The following is a 21421-nucleotide window of genomic DNA, read 5'->3' on the forward strand; positions in this document are numbered from 1 at the left end:
TGTCCTTCTCCAGGGGATCTTCCCGACCCAGGGATTGAACCCGGTTCTCTTGAATTGCAGGCAGATTCTTTACCGCCGTCTGAGCAACCAGGGAAGCAAGGGACATTGAAGGGATCCAACCTCCAAGGAGAGACCCTGTCAGGTCACACAAACTCTGGTGGCCTGAGCTGAAGCCTCCAAATGAAGGGAAACGCATAAGAAATGTACGGAAACAACATGGCTTTGTGGGGAAGACCCTGGACTTGCAGGAAGGATGCAATATAGCGGTGGGTCTTAATGTTACCTCTCCAAGGCTCCTTCCTGATAACGGGGCTTCATAACACCCGCCGAGCCTTGGAGAGGAAACTTGTGCACAATGAATCAGGAGGAGTCTGGTTGCGCTGCGACCACCCCCTCGGTGCTCCTGAAATCCGGGCTGCCAGCCTGCGGTGACCCTGTACACGCGATGGTCCCTTGGTCCCATCTGCTTCGCCTCCGGACCTGGCAGGAGCTGCGCCAGTCCTGTGTCCTGGAGAAGCGCGCTGGTGGCCGCGAGCGGGTAGCGCGGCCCCGGGCCCCTGGGGCTGCGCCGCCGTCCTGCTGCCGCCCTCCTGTGGCCGCTGAGAGGCGACCTCCGGCCGTCCTGCGGGCCTCCTCCCTCGGCCGGTGACATCACCGCATTCCCGTCCCGGCTCCTCCCGCCTGCAGCCGCAGTGACAGGCGAGCCGGGCCCGGTGGCGGAGAGGAAGTGTGGGGCCGCCGCGCTGAGCCCGTCCCCGCCGAGGCCGAGCGGCTCCCCCCGGGGTGCTCGGGTGACAGTGCCGCGGCCGCCGGGCGCAGCGCGGGGCACGCGCCGGGCAGAGCCGAGCACCAGACGGACGCTTCGGCAGAGACGCGGGGAAAATGGCTGATGACTTTGGCTTCTTCTCGTCGTCGGAGAGCGGGGCCCCCGAAGCGGCCGAGGAGGACCCGGCGGCTGCCTTCTTGGCCCAGCAGGAGAGTGAGATTGCGGGCATAGAGAATGACGAGGGTTTTGGGGCACCTGCCGGCAGCCAGGGGGGCCTCGCGCAGCCGGGACCCGCCAGTGGGGGTGAGTCAGCGCGGTGGCCTGGGTACTGGGGGTTGGGGGGGGGGATCTGGGGCTCTCACCCGGGGTCCTTGGCCTCCGGGCCCTGCAGTAGAGCGAAGAAGGCCTGCTATGGCCAGCCAGAAGCAGGCCTGGGGCTGTATGTGTACCTGAGGGGGACTTGGAGAAGGAAATGGGAGGGGGATCTTGTTGTGTTTCCCATCTGAGGCCCCGCCTGAGGCTGAGGATCTGGTGGCTCCCGGCATAGAAATTCGTCATGACATTTCATTCCCAACCCAGCTCCGCCACTGCCTGGCTCTGGAATCCAAAGCAGCCCAGCCTTGAGCTTCCCAGTAGGCTTGCTGCCCCGGGCTGAGCCCTGCAGGTGTATACAGGACCTCAGACCTCCCTGACCCTTGGACTTAGCTCCCTCCTTCAGTTGGGAAAGCAGGAGGTGCTGGGTGCTCTAAGAACTTACAGACTTGCCTGGAGGATCACCTGCCATCCTGTGGCCACTGTTCTAGGCACTTTACTTAACATTCCATCATTTCCTGTGCATTATACACCCATTTCAGAGACGGCAGAACCAGGGCTCAAAATGCACACTACTGAAAGAACTAGTAAGTGGCAGAGTGAGGACTGAACCATTTCTCCCAGACTCTGAATCCTCTCCCCCTGGCCGCAGTGTCTTCCATATGCCAGGCTCTGAGGCAGACACCAGTATGGGGGCAGGGGCACAGAGGGCTTCAGTCAGATGTGATCCTGCCCTCCTGGGTTTGGAGCTTAGTGGTTTTGCAAAGGTGGTCCAAGGCCATTGGGGTTAGCTTCAGGCTTGGGGGTTGGGGCCTGGTCCTTGCAATAGCGTGTTTATCAACAATGTTCCTGCTCTAGTTCTGCCTGAAAGAACAATCTCTTAAAGTTAGAAACTAGCTATCATTTTCATGGGTGCATCTCAAACAGCCCTTGTTTCCTGTTAATGTTGTCATTTTAGTGGGGGTTTATGGGCCTGTCAGAATAAGTGTTAGCTTACATATTAAAAAAAAAATGTTTACAAGTAAAGCTTCTTATAGTTATATTTGTATTCAACATTTACTGAGCACCTACTGTGTGCCAGACACAGTGGGGATACAGATATGAGTAAGACAGTTCCTGTGGCTTGAGGGGCTCAAAGCATCTCTGTATCCTCTTCGTGTGAGAAACATAACAAGCCCTTTGTCACATGTAAGAAACTGGAAGCCCAGAGAGCCTGAGGGTCTTGCCCAAAGTCACACAGCCATGAGTGACGGATCTGGGACTAGGTCTCAGGCCTCTCAACTCTGGGCTCCACATTCTTTCAAATGCTGTGGCAGTCACCCTGGGAAGTGATGGGGTGTGGAGGTGGGAGGATCTTTTGCTACCTAACCAAGTCAGCAGTGGATGTCTTCTGAAGGAGCAGCAGCTTCTAGCACTTTGGCACACCCCAGGGAATTCCTGGAAAATATGGGCCCACATCTTGAGACTACCAGCTTCCCCAGTCAGGTTGGCATGGGAGAGGCCCTGCTGGGAGAGCCCATGTCAGAACCATCTAAGAGAGAAGCAGGGAGAAGTCAGGCAGAGGGCTGCAGATGTGGCTGGGGATTGAATAGGCTGTGACCTCTCCTAGGATGGTGGGACTCCAGGGATTTATGGCCTGGATGGGAGGTTCCCTCTCCAGCAGGGGTGGTACAGGTTGGCCCCAGACCAGAGGTGGCAGGGAAAGCAGCAGGGACATGGCCCTCTGGGGGGTCTCCCGGACTCACAACCACTAAAGCTGCAAATGTTCAGCTACCCTGCTGAGTAGAGCACAGGGATCTGAGAGGAGTTATGGGATGCAGCTCAGTAGGTGGCCAGATAGGATAGAATTGATCTGACCCTCCTAGGTCTAGATGGTGATGAGTAAGTAATCCCCCGGAGACTGGTGATAACTGCCAGAAGCCTGAATAAGTTGCAGAAAATGTGCGTTAGGCTGCTGGGAGCTGGACGGAAGCTCCTGCAGCCAGCACCACTCATCACTTCTGAGTCTTGTCTCTTGTGCTGAGTGCCCTGACTTTGGGGACAGGGGGTGGTTCCCTGATGGCTCAGTGGTAAAGAATCTTCCTGCAATGCAGGAGATGCGGGTTCAATCCCTAGGTTGGGAAGATCCCCCGGAGGAGTACATGGCAACCCGCTCCAGGATTCTTGCCTGGAGAATCCCATGGACAGAGGAGTCTGGCGGGCTACAGTCCACAGGGTCGCACAGAGTTGGACTCGACTGAGCTCGCAGGCATACATGTACCTCAGGGGAAACCGTTTAGAGTAGGCCTGGGTCTGAGCTTCTTTGAGTCCCTCCTCTGGGGCTGGAGTTGCGGCCAGCCTGAGCAATGGATACTTTGTTTCCATTCATCAGCCTTGGGTAGGGCCCAGGAGGTTTACATTTGCACACCCAGATTTCTAGGTGCCCCACCTGGCTCTGCCCTGGACTTGCCCAGTCACTTCCTGGGCAAGCCCATTTCCCCCTGATGTGACTCAGTAAGCTCCCAGGAATATTCTGGACCCCATCTGTCCCTGTCCCAAAAGGGGATTAGGGATCTGAGGGAAGTCTCACCCACGGCTCATGCCTGGGACTCCTATCTGCTTCACTCCTGTTCTGCCGGCTTTGGACTGTGGGCACGCGATTATTAACGTGCCGTGGGCCAGTCAGAAAGCACTGTGAGGACAGAGACTCATAATTTCATGTGTGGGCGTGTGTGGATTCCCAAAGAGGCTGAAGCCTCATTTCCAAAGGGCAGCACCAGACTTCCTAAAGGACAGGGTGGGCCCCTGGCTGCTCCTGCGGTTGAGGGGTCTGAGACTGGGACTGGTCAGGGTGGCTTGGGGGCGGGCACAACTTCCCCTCCAGAAATGCCAAGTGCACAGACTGGCATTGTGAATGGACCCTGGTAACTTCAGACTCTGGTAGAGGAAATGCCCCTGGCGAAGATGCTGCCACTGATTTAGGGACCAGGCCACAGTACAGGAGAAACTCCATCTAAATGAGCAGGGAGGACAGCTGATAACTGTTGGTTAAAATCGATCACTGTTTGAAAACAAAACTGATTATAATTTATATCTGCTGGGGATTGTTTCCATGGGGTTAAGGATCCCTCCCTTTAGTCCCCAAGCTGAAAGCACTGTCACTGTGACTCACGGCTCTATCTGGCTGGTGAAGTGTCCTTGTCCATCTGGGATGGTCTTGTATAGCCTCCCGCGGCTCTTGGCTAAGAGGCATTGCAGTTTCTGAGAGTCCTCAGGCCTTGCAGATAACAGCGGGCCCCCAAAGATCAGTTCAACTTCCACTTCGCCAATACTGACTGCTCACCCATAGGAGCTAGCTGAATGGAATACAGAGCCTGATAAGGGAATGCATGACCCATGGGAGGTCACAGTAATCATGTAAGAGGGTGGGGGGTGCTATACAGTGTTTGAGGATACTCCATAGTAGTTGAGACCTTCCTTCGGTGCTCAGGGTAAAAGAGGAAGCAGTGGAGGGCTTCCCAGAGGAGGTGACTTGTGAACTGGGCTTTGGAGAATGACTAGATCCCCAAGAGCATTCTTTGGTGAGGGAAGTAGGAAGAAAGGCATGGAATGTGGCATAGTGTGTTTGGGGAAGGCGGAAACCAGAATAGGGTTTGTGGGAAGGACTGGTGGGAAGTGAGGCAGGAAAAATGGGCAGGGCCAGATTGCAAAGGTTCTCATGAGGTATGGTCCGAGGTTCAATGTATTCGTTCAACAAATATTTATTGGGGCCCTGTTATATGTCAGGCACTGTTCTAGGTGCTGGATCCCAGTGATAGACAAAACAAAGTCCCTGCCTTCCTGGAGGGCTTTCAAGTGGAGTAGATAGGTAATTAGCACGTACAAAAATAAACTTCTCAGGCTGTGGAAGGTGATACAGACAAAATACTGTACGGGGGAGGAGAGCAGTGCAGAGGACAAATGTCAGGGATGGTCAGGGAAGGCTTCTAATAAGGAAGTGTTTGAGCAGGGGCTGAAGGGCTTGAGGGAGCAGGAGAGCCTTCCAGGGAGAGGGAACGGCACCTATCAAGTTCCCAAAGAAGGAGCAGACCCTGTTCATTTTAATTAGAAGAGTTACGTAGGTAAGTGTATGCTTTTCATCAGCCATGGCGGTTGGTTTGAAAGAGGTTTGGGAGAGAGTGAAGATGGAGGCAGGGAGGCCTGTGAGTGGACAAAAGCCATTTAGTCCTTCTTTCTTTAGTGCTTTGATTAATTTGCTATTCAACAAATAGTTTCTGAGCGCCTCCTAAGTCGCAGGTATGGTACCCGGCTCTGGGGAAGATGGTGGGGAGGGTTTGGACACAGGTGTGCCCTCCAGGTGCTCACTGCCACTAGTGGGGCAGACAGACTAAGTAGCTGTGCAGGCGGGCCTGACGGGGGGCAGAAGGACCCCCAACTTTGAGGGTCCCTGCTGCAGCAGAAGTCATGGGAATTTGTGACTAATCAGGTGTCAGGGCAAGGGACCAGGAGGAGTCATTGTTGAGGTGAGGGCTGCAGCAAATCCTTCTGGGAGGGGCAGGAGGAGGAAAAACAGGCCAGGTGCTGCCTGGTAGGGGCTAATTCCTGCTCTCCCAGGTGAAGCCGTTGCTCAAGGCACCTCAGGGACAAGCGGCGACGCGCAGTCCCTTCTTCCTGAGCCCTTGCAGACCCGCCCTGAGCCTCCAGCTCCTCTACTGGCTCACTGGGCATAGACTCCATAGGTAATCAGGCTATTCCTAACTGTGGCTGAGGGGAAATTAATTTCAGGTAAGTGAGGAGCTATTACTGGCTGGCAACCTTGGGTAATCACGTAGCCTCTCTGGGCCTCAGTTTGAGAATCTGTAAAATGGGTTGATAACACACCTTGTGCCTTTCAGCACAAGGCTATGGTGAAAATTAGATGTGATAAAAGCTATGAAAAGGCTTTGTGAACAGTCAAGGTCTGAACCCAGGTTATTTATGCGTACATGATGTCTGCATATGTGGAACTCAGTACACATACATGGATATATACAGAGGTTGCCTTGGTCGCTAATGAAGGACCCTGCTTATTATAAGCTGAGCCATGAGTAATGCTGTCTTTTTGTTCTCTTTCTATCAGGTTCTGAGGACATGGGGACCACGGTCAATGGAGATGTGTTTCAGGTAAGCAAGATTCTGTCCTTGAAGCAGGAGGGACTGACGGCCTGGGTCTCAGTAACTTTTTGGCCCCCATCATGGATAGGAAGAGGGCTTCAAGTTCTGTTCACTGGGATGGGAACATTAAGAAAGTTTTGAAACTTTTTTTTTTGGTTGTAAAGGAGAAGGGGATGAAGAATAAGAACCACACAGATAGGGATCGATGGGGTATGGCCTCAGGTTGCCCATGGTAATGTCGAGCTTGCAGAGGGAGAAAGAAAGTAGCTTACAGTGGCATGGACTAAAGGAAACACAGGGCCCTGCACGTCTTTGCCACTGATGGGAGGCTGAACCCAGTGGTCAGCCATGTCTGAGCATTTTCACTGGGTGGGACCCAGTTAAAAGAGATTTCACTTCTCAGGATTTTCCTAAAGAGATAGCTGGACAGAGACACTCAGATTCTTTATATGATTATTTATAGTAGCAGACAAATTGGGAATAACCTAAGTGCCCACTCCTGAGGACCTGGGTAGGTAAATTGGAAAACCATGCTGTTGTTACAAAGAGCAGTCATAGCTTTCTGTATGGACATGAAAAGATGCCCATAATATAATAAATGGAAAAGCAGCTTGCAGAGTAATATGCACAGTATGGTCCTGTTTTTTATTTTAGAAATACGTTTGCATGAAGATCTGAAAGGATGTGTACCAACTGTTAGCAGTGGTTAACCCCAAGGTTGTGGGAGAAGGGAGGGTAAGGAAAAGCTTTCACTTTCACTGAGTTGTTTTAAAATTCTTTGTAATGATCCTATAACACACACACTCTCTTTCTCACATTCCCCGCCCTGCCCTGCCACCACCACCCAAAAAAACACAGCTAGTAAACACCCACTCCAGTATTCTTGGGTTTCCCTAGTGGCTCACACCATAAAGAATCTGCCTGCAATTCGGGAGACCTGGATTCGATCCCTGGGTTGGGAAGATCCCCTGGAGGAGGGCATGGCTACCCACTCCAGTATTCTTGCCTGGAGAATCCCCATGGACAGAGGAGCCTGGCGGGCTATGAGGTCGTAAAGAGTAGGACATGACTGAGCGGCTAAGCACATCAAAGATATTTCTAGTTAAAAATTTCTCTCCACACTCACCTAAGCCCCCTCGTTTCCTACATATACAGATCATATTAAAAGTACTTAAAGAATTTGGAATATAAGTAGTATCCTCAGGACCCCACAGATGCAACAGTCTTCACCAGATGAACTTTAAATCCCACTGGATGGGGTCAAAGACCCTTGACTGCTGCAGGATCTCCTGAACTCTGCCTCATGGAGGAGCTGGCCTCCTAAATCCTCAGGGAGAACAAACAATAGTTTCTTATGTAAGAGGGATGGGCTGGTACCTTACACAGGGCAACTGGCCAAGTCCCATTTCTGGAAAATTACTCAACTACCGGCAAGCTAGAAAAGTTAGTCTCTAGGACTTTAAGAGCTTTGTGTTTCCTTGGGCCTGCCTGAGAGCTCCAAATAAGCAACACTGATGCCTGTCCAGTTTGGCAAGGCTTAGAGACTCAGATTGCCCCTGCCCTGCACATACTCCGAAGGACTTGGCTTGACCCAAAAGGTCTGTGTCCTAAAGTGGCCCTGGAGCTGGAGATATACTTGGGACCATAGTACCTAGAACACCAGGAGCAAGATAATTTTCCCTTTCTACACCTTAGCACAGGAGGCCTTCTCCCATCCTGCCCCCTGGCCTCACTTTCTATTGAACGAATCTGAGAAACCCTAGGCCTCCTCCCCAATCTCAGTGGGAATTTTTTTCTCACTGCTACCAAGAATAACCCCAGGTAGGTTTATTTTTGAATCATTCGCGGTAGACCTGGGTTCGATCCCTGAGTTAGGAAGAAGCCCTGGAGAAGGGAATGGCTGCCCACTCCAGCATTCTGGTCTGGAGAATTCCATGGTCTTTATAGTCCTTGGGGTCGCAAGGAGTCAAATACGACTGAGCAACTTTCACTTCACATCTGTGCCACGCTAGCATCCTTACAGGCAGGGAATGGGGTCACAGATGAGGCAAGTCACTCAGAAGCTTAGTGGCCAATTTCAGGTTCATCTGTATGTATGTAGTGTATGCTAAGTCGCTTCAGTCGTGTCTGACTCTTTGCGACCGCATGGACTGTAGCCCACCAGGAGTTCTCCAGGCAAGAGTACTCGAGTGGGTTGCCATGTCCTTCTCCAGAGGATCTTTCCGACCCAAGGATCGAACCCGCGTCTCTTACATCTCCTGCTTTGGCAGGCAGGTTCTTTACCACTAGCACCACCTGGGAAGCCCTCTGCTGCTGCTGCTAAGTTCATCTAAATGTCCTGATCTGGTGCCCTTTGCTCCACCCCCTTGTTGCTGGACCAGGCAGGCCACAAGGGCCAGCTTGCAGGTGGGAAGCCCCTGCAGATTTCTCTTAGGATGGAGCACAGAGCAGGGTCTGACTTTCAAGGATCCTGGACGGAACTTTCCTGCTACCTTACTTGATCTTTTCTGGAAGCCTGTGGGCCGCTGGGAGCTTCCCTCGTGGCTCAGCTGTAAAGAATCTGCAGCAGTGCAGGAGCCACAGGAGACGTGGGTTTGATCCCTGGGTCAGAAGATCCCCTGGAGGAGGGCATGACAACCCACTGCAGTGTTCTTGCCTGGAGTGTCCCTGGACAGAGGAGTCCATACGGTTGGAAAGAATCCGATACGACTGAAGCGACTTGGCACGCAACATGCACATGAGCCACTGCAGGGTCCAGCTATGAACCTGATCCCCAACAAGGCCTAAGGATAAGGCTGCCGAAACCTATTCTAATTCTTTCTGCTGCTGCCAGGGGCAGGGAGAGAAGGCCCCGGCAGGACTCCCTCCTCCTACACAAGCTCGCTTCCTTCCCCCACCCACGTGGCCATCACCCCCACTGAGCTACTTAGAGGAATCGACAGCTCAGCTCAGCTTAGCTTTAGCTGGTCAATCCCCAGGATCAGCCATGCCTCATCCTCGTGGCTCCCCATGGTGTCACAGCACGTGCTGGGCCAGCCTGGCCTCCGGAAGCCCTCGTGGTGGTCTCCAGTGTCCAGCGGAGGGGTCCCTTGGGAGAGGGGTGCCACCAGAGAGCTGGGCCGACACAAGCCCAGCCCTGATTGTAGCCTCCTGCCTTTTGGTCCCAGCCATTCCCAGATGCCTTCCCTTTCGAGCTTGGAAGGGGCTCCAAACATCCCTGCAGCCGGGGTTGAGCCCTCGTAGACTACAGGCTACAGTGGTTGCAGGGCAGTTATCACATTCAGGCCCCACTTCACACCTGGAGTGGGATGTTGTCACTCCCATTTGACAGGTGACAACATTTGACAGGTGACGACACCTAAGGAGAACAAGGAGGGAACTTCTTAAAGGTCGCACCTCCAGTGAGTGGCAGGAGGGGACTTGAAGCCCAAGTCCCTCTGATGCTGTGTCCCAGGCTCTCCCATGCCCTCCACATCGCTTTGCAGGCAGTCCCTCATCCCTTCATTTAGTCAGCTCACATTCTGAGTGCCATGCGCTGTGCTCAAGGCCTTGGATGTAGAGGCAAATCCAGTGGCTGTTGGTTCTCAAAGAGCTCGAGTGCAGGACAGCAGGGGCTCAGGTGTGGGGCTGGTCTCAAGAGCCAGGAGTCTGAGTTCTTATTATACATCAAAATGCAAGTATCAGTCGCTCAGTTGTGTACGGCTCTTTGTGACCCCATGGACTGTAGCCCACCAGGCTCCTCTGTCCATGTGGATTTTCTAGGCAAGAATACTGGAGGAGGTTGCCATGCCCTTCTCCAGGAGATCTTTCCGACCCAGACTGAGGTGCTGTGGTGAAGTCTGGATGGAGTCAGACAATCTGGGCTTCATTTCTGTTTTTTTCCTAGCTGGACGACCTTGGACTAGTCGCTGCTTTGAGCTGGATTTGTCATTTGTAAAATGGGGATGAGAAGCCCTCCCTTGCTGTCCCCACAGGTCTGTTGAGAAGAGTCCTCTGTAGCCATAGAAGCTTCTTATCCCTGAGCTAGCCACTAAGTGAGCCAAGAGGGTATGAAGGCAAGTGTGAGAGAGACAGGGAGTGGGCCTTGGGAGTGGGAGGACAGGGCACGGTCTCTAATCTTGGGATGCTAGACGTGTTAGGGAGGAAAAAATCACGTGACACAGAAGTGACTTTGGCCCCTGTTGGCTATGTGTTACACCCAGGAATTCAGTTTGAATTCTGGCTCTGCCGGTTGCTGGCTGGGTGACCTTGGGACTTTGAAGCTAGACTTTTTCCTACCTGTAAAACAAAGATAATAAAACCCACCATGAAGGTTTGTGAAGGCCAAAGAGAACCATTTAACTGAAGGTTCTTTGCAAGTTTTTAAGCACTCTAACCTGTGAGTCTTAATTTTAGGGCAGTCTTGAAGGAGATGGTGGGGCTTCCCAGGTGTCTCAGTGGTGAAGAACCTGCCTGCCAATGCAGGAGACACAGAAGATGCTGGTTCAACCCCTGGGTTGGGAAGATCCCCTGGAGTAGGAAATGGCAACCCACTTGAGTATTCTTGCCTGGAAAATTCCATGGATAGAGGAGCCTGTCAGGCTACCGTCCATGGGGTTGCAAAGAGTCGGCCACGACTGAGCACGCACGCACTTCTAAAGGAGATGGTGAGTCCTAAAGGACACCATGGAATGACTTCTGACCCTCTAGCCCACCTCTCTCAACCCATCTCATCCACACGTGGCAGCATGTCTGTACTCACATTTTCCCAAAGGCACCAGCCTCACGTGGTCCTTACACTGCCAATTCTTGCTCTGAAATGCCCTTCCCCTGTCTCTTCCCAGCCTACTCTGCTCCTAGGCTAGAAAGGTCATGCCCTCCCTTGTCCCCCCTCTTTTCATGACCCATGTTATGCACGTACCCCAAGTCATGGTCTTCATTTGTGAGGAACTCCCTCTGCCAAGCTCCTGGATGATGGGCCAACTTGTTCATCTCTGTCCCCAAGCATGAACATATGTTAATTCATTCAAGAGATGTTCTTGAGCTCCTCTTACAGCCAGGCCCTCCTTGTCCTAGGTTCTGTACAGAGATAGTCTCTGTCTGCATGGAACTCATTTACTGGGGAGAGGTGGGGGACAGATAGTAAATAAAGTCAGAAAGTGTTAGTTGCTTAGTCATGTTCAACTCTTTGCAACCCAAGGACTATAGCTCACCAGGCTCCTCTGTCCATGGGATTTCCCAGGCAAGAAATACTGGAGTGGGTCACCATTCCCTTCTCAAGGGGATCTTCCTGACCCAGAGATCAAACCCAGGTTTTCTGCATTGCAGGCAGATAGATTCTTTACTGTCTGAGCCACTAAGGAAGCCAGTCTTTTAAGATATCATGAGTACCAAGAAGAAATAAAATGTAGCACCTGGATAAACACATAGACACCAAAGTAACTGCACTTGTCTGCAGATGGGACATTCTATAGGATTGGGTAGAGGTCCTGGTAGCCTGGCCTCAGAACAGGGTTTTTCCCAGAACTGGACAGGGTGGGGCTCACCCTACATCGGTGATCAACTTGTGTTGTCGAGATTAGGGCCCTGGAAAGGCCCCTTGAGATGTCATGAGAGACTCTCTGAATTGAAATATAATGTTGGGCAGGAAGGAGGAATAAGGGCAGTGCCCCAGCTGCCCCACCCAAGGGTGGGTCTGATCCAAGGAGCCAGGCAGCACTGCCCCGCCCTCGGCCTGCCCTTCTCTCTCCCCAGGGAGATGCAGCTCTTATGTCCATCTGCGTGCCCCTTCACCTTGCTGCCCACAGCCCCTTGGACAGACACCCGGCACTTCCTCTGAACTGGCGCATGCTGGTCCCAGGGGGGATCTTCATCCACATGGCCACTGCTTGTTAAGCACCAGCTGTGTGGGCACCATTGGACAGACGCTGTTGGGTGGGGAGAAGACATTAAACAACACTGGGATTCATGACAGTTTGATGAGTGCTTGAGCAACAGAGCAGTGAAAGGAGGGACAGGTTCATAGGGCTGTAAACAAGGTTCTGTCCTGCTGACAGGGATCTTGCAGTCCAGCCAGGAGACACACTTGGTAGAAGAGAGGAAGAGCTGTGAGATCTGCTTGAGGGTTGAGGATTTGGAAATAGCCCAGAGCTGGTGACTTCTGAGCTAGTAACTCGTGGGATGGAACATTTCATCAGCTGGAGGAAGGAGGGGAGACAATTGCAGGCCGAAAGCAAGAGACAAAGGCGGGACAGAGTGGATGTGGGATGGGCGGAGACAGGAATGCACGGGCCGACAGAGCGCCAGAGTGGGAGTGCCGAGAGACGGGCTGGATTGTAAAAAAGCTCTGGCTCTTCGAGAACAGAGGGACGCCCCAGCCTGTGTGGGCTGAGCTCTCAGCCTGCCATGCTTGGAGTCCCCTACCCTGGCAGGCAGCCTGGAGAGTTGGGCAGAGCCCCGGCCTGGAAGTCAGAGGAGGCCTGGACTCCGGCCCAGGTTCAGCCACTACACTGTGCCCTCTCTCCTGGCCCCGTTTCCTGTCCCCTATAAGATGACAATGAATAATAATAATAATTCTAGCTATCATTACTGAGCCATCACTGCCTGCCGGGTACTCTTGTAAATTTCTTACAAGCACCGTTGCATCAAATCCTCACCCCAGCTCTTAGAGGCAGTTTTAGTATCATCTTCATTTCAGATGAGAAAACTGAGGTCAGGCAAGGTTGAGTGACACACATGGAGCAGGCAGTAGAGATGGGATCTGACCCCAGATCATCTGGCCCCCAAGTCTGAGCTTCCCATCACTGCACGACCTTAGCTAAGCCCACCTTGTCTATCTCAGGACTGTTCACTGCTCTGTGCCAGGCACTGTGCTGGGTGCTGGGGACACAGCAGGGAACAGGGCAGGCAAATCCCTGCTGTCACAAATGTAATGTTCTGATAGAGGAGACAGACAATGGACAAGTAAATGTATTATAAAGTGAGGCCATCTGGGGCTGTGTGTTATTGGGTGAATAAAACTAACAGTGCTCAGTCGTGTCCAACTCTTTGCGACACCATGGACTGTAGCCTGGCAGGCTCCTCTGTCCATGGGATTCTCCAGGCAAGAATACTGGAGTGGGTTGCCATTTCCTCCTTCAGGGGCTCTTTCCCACCTAGGGATCCAACCTGACTCTCCTGTGGCTCCTGCATTGGCAGATTCTTTACACCTGAGCCATGTGGGAAGCCCGCAATTAACAGAGTGGAACATTAATGATAGAAACACAGGGAACCCTCTGTGTGCCAAGAAGCCTTTGAAGTTCTACACTTTTAAAACTCATTCCATCTTCATATTAACCCTATGGAGTGGGTGCTATTTTGTAGCCTGTTTTATGATGAGGAAAGTCAGGCACAGAGAGGTTGAGTAACTTGCCCAGGGTCACAGAGGGGGAAGGGTGGCTGGTGGAGGGCACAGCAAGTGCAAAGGCAGGGTACAGTCACAGGAGACAGTGGGTATGACGTGGTTTGAGATGTGAGGGGTTTAAATAAAACCAATGTGTAGGGTTTTATTGCTTTATAGAAATGACAACACTTTGACCCAGAAGTGGCTAAAGAATAAAGAGAAATTAGTGGCCTCTGTAACTGGAAAGGAGTAGTCAAGGAGCAGAGACAGAAGGGCCGGTGGACAGGCTGGGTGCACTGCCGTCTGTCTATGTCCTAGGAGGCCAACGGTCCCGCAGATGGCTATGCCGCGATCGCCCAGGCGGACAGGCTGACACAGGAACCCGAGAGCATCCGCAAGTGGAGAGAGGAGCAGCGGAAACGGCTGCAGGAGCTGGGTGAGGACAGGGCTGAGGCTGTGAGCTGGGCTGGGCCCCCTGCGTCGGGGCTTCCCGCTGGGGTGGTGGTTTGGGACCATCACCATGTCGGGTGGGAAGCCTTAGAGTACCTGGGGCTTCTTAGTGTGGGAACTGGCTGAGGACGGGGCTGAGGGGAGAAGCCCCCAGGGCCGCTGTGCCTCCCCTTCCTCCTGGAAAGCTGCTGCTTATTCACTTGTTGGGGGTTGCAGATGCTGCCTCCAAAGTGATGGAGCAGGAATGGCGGGAGAAGGCCAAGAAGGACCTGGAGGAATGGAACCAGCGCCAGAGTGAGCAAGTTGAGAAGAACAAGATCAACAACCGGTGAGCAGAGCTATCAGGGCGTGAGGGCGGTGGGGACATGAGAGGAGCCATGGTGTGGGGGACTGTCACAAGGATGGGTGATTTAGTGGCAAGAACACGGAGGAAGGAGAAGCCAGACCCCCAGGGCTGTTTCCTCAGTGACCTGTGGAGCTCAGCACCCTGAACGCTGCAGAGCTGGTGACTGTGAGCTCTCATCTCCTCCCCACGACAGAGAAAAGCAAGTCTATCAGTCGATGGACGAGATCCTAGGACCCACTGGAATGTAAGCCAGATGACCCTGGAGCCCGGGGGCCAAGAGCTGGACCGGGGGCCCCGTGGCCATGGTTAGCATCTCAGAGAACACAGGCCTGGCTGGGAGGGAAGAACCAAGCCATATGCAGGGTTTTCCTGCTTATTGAAGTGACAACACTTCGACTCAGAAGTGGCTGAAGAGCAGAGGGAAGTTCGTGGCCTATGTAAGTGGAAAGGCCGGGGGGAGCAGGCAGGCACGGTGGGCTTGGGCTGAAACAGTCTGTCAGTGCTCACTTTTACTGTCTCTCGGCCCTGCTTTCCTTCCCCCCACCTTCACTCTTGGGCGCACACCCCAGGGACGGGGCCCAAGGTGGCCGCCGGCAGCTCCAGGCTCCTGCTCTATTTTCTTGGCAACTCCAGAGAAAGTAAGCCTCTCGCCCCCAGCAGCTTCAGCTGGTCTGGTGTGGGGTCACGTGCTGGTCCCAGGCCCACTGACTGTCCCAGGAGCAGAGACTCTCTGACGGATCCAGATTGGGCCTCATTTCTTGGGTTGTGTGTGGGGTCCAGTCCCACACAAACCACAGGGACTGGGCGGGGGCAACTGATGCTTTACAGGAATCAGGATGCCGTTCCCGGAAGAAGCACAGGTGTTGAGCAGGAAAGACAGTGGAGACCCACCAGAGAACCCCTTGCAGAAATGGTCTCTGCCCAGAGAGCACCCGGCAGCCCCTGCCTTTGAGGCTGTGCCCTTGAAGGCACCAGACCCGCCAGGAAGGGGAAGCCTGGCTCTGGGAAGCCTCCAGCTTCCATTCGACAAGCTGCTGCCTGCCAGTCCCTGGGCTGGGCCCTGGGGAGGCGGAAATGAGAAAGACTGCATCTGTGTTCTCAAAGAGCTCAGCAGTGGGCACACATATGCTGGGCTGGTCTCGGGAGCAGGGCCTCTGCAGGAAGGCTGTGGAAGCAAGGGATGTGGGCAGGGGAGGGGGCCTCCAGGTCTGGGGACCTGGGCTTTGGAGGACAGCTAAGAGACCAGGGCACAGCAAGATGTGAAAGGAAGGCCATTGTCCTCTCTTTCTGTCCTTCCAAGAAAGGCTTGGGCAGCAGGGAGAGAGGTGGGAGGTAGGGCCGGAGTGAGGGCCCACGTATGCAGGGCCTCGAATGTGAGGGTTGGGAAGACATGGGCTATGGGAGCCACTGAAGATTTGTCAACAGGAGTAACAGGATAAGGGCTGAGTTTTAGGAAGGGCCCCCTCCTCGGGTGGGTGGAGGATCCCTGCTCTCCTCTCTGGGCTATGGAGAGTTGCTGAGCCTTCCAGAACTGTGCTTCCTAACATGTCTCCAGCTGGAGGTACTAATGCTGATTTCTCTTTCTCTTTAACCTTCTGCCTGTCTGTCCATCTTGCCCTGCTGTTCTCCCCTCACCTAACCCCCTTCCCCCAAGGATCGCTGACAAAGCATTCTACCAGCAGCCAGATGCTGATATCATCGGCTACGTGTACGTGTCTCCTTTGCTGGGGCCCCTGTGTGTGGCTGGCAGTTTCTTGAGTCTCTCACTGGTGGGGTATGAATGAGTGTGGCTGGGCCCGGGGCAGTGATCAGAGAAGGAGGTGAGCCTGCAGGGTGGACACAGGCACCAGCCTTCACCTCCATCCCCGCAGCAAATGTGTACTGAGCATCTTTGAGACAGATTTGCTAAATCCAAGCAGAGACAAGGAAAGAATGCTGGCCATCCTCAGGTGAGACAGGCAAAGGGCCAAGCAGCCCAACTCCCCCGGCCCTGAGATGGCTCTTGGGGATGGGAGGTGGGAGGTGGGGTGAGTCTTTTGTTGAATGAAACAAGCATGGAGTGCCTGGTGCTGGAGGCATAAAGCATGCTCGCTATCCCCCACCTCCTGCCTGAGTGCACTGTTCCTCTCAGAGCTCCAGCCTGAATTTGGCTGTGAGCCCCTGGTGAGACCCCCATTGGCCTGTCTCATGTTCCTGGTTTGGGGTCTAGCCGGTCCTGTGCCTAATCCAGACGAGAGATTTCTTCTTATAGTTAGCTGGCTGGTGTGTTGGGAATTGTGAAGCTGAAGGAGAAAAAAAAAGCAGTGATGAGTGTCTGATGACTGCCTCGTGCATATGTGCCAAATATTTGCTGTTCCTCGCTCTGGGTACGCCCTTGGCAACCCTCTTATGCTATCTGGGCTAACCCTCCTCTCACAGAACCTGGGACACACGGAAATAACAGCCTTCCACTCCTTCCTCTGCCCACTCTCCTATTTGTCCAGTACTTATTGGTGCTTACCCAATTCCAGTCTCCGGGTCAAACAGGAATAAGATGCCCACAGTCCATCCCCTTAAGTTGCTCACGGTTGGAGGTGTGTTGTGATAAGAGCTGCTCACAAGGACACACAGGGCTCCCACAGAGCCACCCTCTGTGGGGGAAGCTTCAAAGATGCGGGACCACCCCTGCCCCTTAAAGCATGAGATGGAGTCTGCTGTGTGGCGAGGGTAAGAAGAGAAGGGTGTCCTCGATGGGAAAAGCTGCTGGGGCAAAGGCTATGAGAGGGGAAATACCTAGTGGCTGGGGTGGGGGTATGGGGGGCGGGGAGAAAATCAGTTTGGAGCCAGTTGAAGAAAGCCTGTAGTGTGATGTTTAAAAGCTCAGACCTGATCCTGAAGGTAGCAGAGAGACATGGGAGGTTTCAAGCAGGAGAGTGGGGATGGCAGAAGGGCACTGATGCTGGAAACACCACAGGGGGTTCGTTGCTCCTGTTGTGCCTGAAGACGTGACCCAAGGAGCACCCAAGGGAATCCCGAAGAGAGGAAGAGTCTAGACCAGCGCTTCTCAGACCTGCATGTATCTATGAATCACCAGAGGCTCTTGTCAAAATGGAGATTCTGACTCAGAAGGACTGAAGTGAGGCCATGATTCTGCATTGCCAACAAACTCCATGGTGATGCGGCGCTGCTGGACCTTGAACCCCACTTTGAGAGCAAAGTTAGAGGGGAGCCTCTTGACCCGGATAGCTCAGTGGGTAAAGAATCAACCTGCAATGCAGGAGACCCCCGTTCGATTCCTGGGTTGGGAAGATCCCCTGAAGAAGGGAAAGGCTACCACTCCAGTATTCTGGCCTTGCAATTCCATGGACTGTATAGTATAGTCCATGGGGTCACAAAGAGTTGGACACAACTGAGCGACTTTCACTTCACTTCACTTTTTGACCTGGAAGAGAGAGCTTCAAAGATCGCTCCCCTCAGCCCTGCTGGTCAGCCAGCTCCACTCAAAACCTTACATTTTCCCAAGCCCACACATACGTGTTGTGTTGCTGGGTTCTCAGACCAGTGAGATGAATCAGCAAAGAGGAGACACTGCTTCTCACTTTATAGATTAGGAAATGAGCACCCAGCAGGGAAGCAAGATCACTAGGAAGAGGCTGGGTCGCCTGATCCAGGGCCAGCTCATTCTGCATCCCTCTGGATCACCTGGAGAGTGATCCCCCGCCATCAGCTAGTGCCTGGCACTTGGCAGAAACGGTCCTGCTTGCGATGCAAGGGAGGCTGCTAAGGAGAGAGGGGCTTTAAGGACACTTGCTGGTCAAACAGAACACAGACCCAGCCCTCCGCACCCCAGAATCCCTTATTGTCTTTCTCTTAATTACTCCCACATTTAGGTTTTGTCCACAAAACTACATTTATTATACTTTATTTCCCCATTGTTCCTTCATCAGTGGCTTCTGTAACTATCAGCCAGAACTTCTGACCACTTTCCATCCTAACCTGGTTCTAACCAAAAGCAGAGACTCCAGTGGAGCATTCCCCAGGCTAAGAGAATAGTCATTCTGTGCTAAAAAGAGTTCTGTAGTAAAATACCGGTGACTTGTTTTGAAGATCCTCTTTGATTCTTTTACACATCTTTGACCACAACCTTTTCTGAAGAACACTCAGGAGGCAATGAGTCCAGAGAACCCTGAGGCAATGGCAAATCAGAGATTTCAGTTAGGTGGTTAGTAAATGTCCTGCCCAGTTTTAGAAAGTGTTGAAAATAGCTGAGGTATTACATTGATTCCTCCAAGGGCCTTTAGGTGTCAGGAGCCCCGGTTTGGGAACTTTTTCTCCTTGTTTTTTCAATTGGAGTATAATTGCTTTACAATGTTGTGTTCGTTTCTGCTGTACAAGGCAGTAAATCAGCTATATGGTGGTTCTGGGAAAACTGGAAAGCTGCATGTGAAAGAATGAAATTAGAATATCACCTAATATCATACACAAAAATAAACTCAATGGATTAAAGACCTAAAGGCAAGACCAGATACTACAAACAGAATACTCTTTGACATAGATCATGGTACTGATTTTTTTGGATTGGTCTCCTAGAGTAATGGAAATGAAAGCAAAAATATGGGACCCAGTTTGGGAACTCTTGATGGAGAGGTGATGAACAGAGAGTGCTGGGGCAGGGGTAGGCTACTTGAGCTTCGGTGGCAAAGGAAGACCTTTCTCAGGAGGTAAGGCTTACACTCAGACCTGAATGACAAGAAACAAGCTGTGAGCGGGTCTGAGGGAAGACCTCAAAAAAGGCCCTGAGGCAGGAAGGACCCAACGAGGGTTCCTCTGATGGCTAAGCTGTTCCTGGGGGCCTGAGGTCAGAGGTCATGGAGCTGGGGAGGCGATGTCTTGGTGAAGTACCCCATAGTAGGCTGGGCGAAACAGCCTTGCTCCGTGGGAGCAGAGCATCACTGCTTCGGGGAAGAGGTAGACCACTCTGAAACCTGTCCTGTCTCCACCTGCAGGGCATCTGAGGAGGCTTTTGTGAAGGAATCCAAGGAGGAGACCCCGGGCACAGAGTGGGAGAAGGTGGCCCAGCTGTGTGACTTCAACCCCAAGAGCAGCAAGCAGTGCAAAGACGTGTCCCGCCTGCGCTCGGTGCTCATGTCCCTGAAGCAGACACCGCTGTCCCGCTAGGAGTCTGCCAGCCGCATGGCCGCCAAGCAGGGGCCGGGCCGGGCAGAGGAGGAGCAGCTGCTTTGGCCAGGGGGCGGAAATGCCTCCCACAGCTGCTACACAGCCTATTCCGTTCCTCCCCATCTCCCGGGGCCGGGAAGGGGAACCCTCACCCCCTCACCCGTCATTCCCTCACGGCCCAAGGGCCCAGCCCCTCACACCTCCTCTCAGTCCACAAAATTGTGACTGTCCTTCCTGATGTATTTTTTTTTTCTTGGCTTAAAGGGTGTGTTGTTAACTCTTTTTACACTTATTTATTATCATTCTCATTTCTCTGGAAGCCACAACTGGTGTCAGGGCTTGGTTTGTGCTTAGAACCTCCCCAGCTTCATGGACTAGAGAGGAGGTAAGGCTGTTTCCCTGGTAACCCAGGAGCTCCCACCTGGAAGTGAGGGAACCCATCTATGTCTGCTGCCTCCAGCTCCAGGAGGAGACAACCAACCTCTCACAGGATGCATTTGCAACTTCAATCCTTTCTGATCGAACAAGCCTGTGAGATAAGGATTTGGGAGAAATAATCAGTGACTATACCTTCTCTCCCTTCAACAGAGGTTGCGCACAGTTTGCGCACAGGTTACATTCAAGCCATTGTGATCTGAAGTGTTTAATTGCCAAGCTTATTAGTTTCCTAGAACTGCCATAACCACACTGTCTGGGTTAGAACAACAGAATTTATCATCTCACTGTTCTGGAGGTCATTAAGTCTGAAACCATGGTGTCACCATCCCTCTAAAGGCCCTAGGGAAGGAGCTTGTGTTCCTTGGCTTGGACATACATTATTACAATCCTGAGTTTATCATCACATCCCTTGTTCTCTATACATGTCTGCTTTTGTGTCCAGACTTTCCTTTTGTATAAGCCCACCAGTCATACTGGATTAGGGTCCACCCTACTGACCTCATTTTAAATTGATTACCTCTGAAAAAACCCTATTATCAAATAAGATCACCTTCTGAAGTACTGGGGTTAGGACTTTGAACTAACCTTTTTTTTTGGTGGGGGTTGGAGGGGGAGGAACAGCAACAAGTTAAAAATAGTAGCCATCCTCTCTAAAAGTGCCATAGCCCCCACCACTTCATGTCTGTTCCGTGTGGAGACCAAGGGTCACCACAGTGTACTGCTTTACACTTAGAATCTCTCTTACAGCTGAAAGACCTTGATAGGGGGCAAGAAGCTTTGCTGGTCTTAGTCATACAGCTGGTGTTGAAACTGATGGAGCCATGGATGGAAGGAAACAGAATCTGAGTCAACACTTTAGGGATGACTGCAGATCAGGAACACCTGTTTGAGACTTTACATGAATGAGAAACTCATGAGGTGCCTCTCTCCTTGAGTTTGCTCAGATCTCCAGCCTCCTTTTCTCCTTAACCATAAAACACTAGGTACTGCCACAAATCATTGGAAAGCTTTGGTATTACCCTGTGTGCTGTTTCTGTTACATCAGGCTGTCTCTAAGCCTCAGTTTCCTGTTCTGTAAGATGCATCAAGAACCAAGCTGAGATGGTCTAGATCAGCCTTGAGTGTTTTCAGGAGGTGGTACTGGAGTCAGGAAGAGAAGTGGAGGGCAGAAGCCTGGCAGGCCTCATAGGAAGGAAGGTTTTCTACTTAAAAGTTTGAAAATTGTTGGAAAGATCAGTTCCCACTCCCGAGCCTGGCCCCACATATAACATCACTGTAGAGACTGGCTTGTTCAGTCCCTAAGTCATGTCAGACTCTGTGCTATCCCATGAATATAGCAAGCCAGGTTTCCTTGTCTTTCATTATCTCCTAGAGTTTGCACAAATTTGATTATCGAATCAGTGATGCCATTCAACCATTTCATCCTCTATCACCCTCTTCTCCTCCTGCCCTCAATCTT

General features: G+C 52.4%; 1 protein-coding gene across 3 annotated transcripts; it reads left to right on the forward strand.

Moving 5' to 3' along the window:
• CLTB (clathrin light chain B) lies at positions 664-19816 on the forward strand. 3 transcript variants are annotated; one of them, XM_018050654.1, is made up of 6 exons: positions 664-1069; positions 6177-6220; positions 13890-14007; positions 14238-14349; positions 16022-16075; positions 19353-19816. In XM_018050654.1, the coding sequence occupies exons 1-6, from the start codon at positions 883-885 to the stop codon at positions 19522-19524; spliced, it is 687 nt and encodes a 228-aa protein (XP_017906143.1). In that variant the 5' UTR covers positions 664-882; the 3' UTR covers positions 19525-19816. The 3 variants fall into 3 exon arrangements, with proteins under 3 accessions (XP_017906143.1, XP_017906144.1, XP_017906145.1); XM_018050655.1 differs by lacking the exon at positions 16022-16075; XM_018050656.1 differs by lacking the exons at positions 664-1069; positions 16022-16075 and adding an exon at positions 5626-5842.

This window comes from Capra hircus, chromosome 7, assembly GCF_001704415.2.
Source record: "Capra hircus breed San Clemente chromosome 7, ASM170441v1, whole genome shotgun sequence".
NCBI lineage: Eukaryota > Metazoa > Chordata > Mammalia > Artiodactyla > Bovidae > Capra > Capra hircus.

What these genes read in the sequence shown, in the direction of transcription:
- CLTB (XM_018050654.1), top strand. Translation starts at nt 883, where the DNA reads ATGGCTGATGACTTTGGCTTCTTCTCGTCGTCGGAGAGCGGGGCCCCC. An exon ending in TCAATGGAGATGTGTTTCAG is followed by an intron (nt 6,221 to 13,889) that starts GTAAGCAAGATT and finishes TCTATGTCCTAG; the next exon opens with GAGGCCAACGGTCCCGCAGA. An exon ending in GAAACGGCTGCAGGAGCTGG is followed by an intron (nt 14,008 to 14,237) that starts GTGAGGACAGGG and finishes TGGGGGTTGCAG; the next exon opens with ATGCTGCCTCCAAAGTGATG.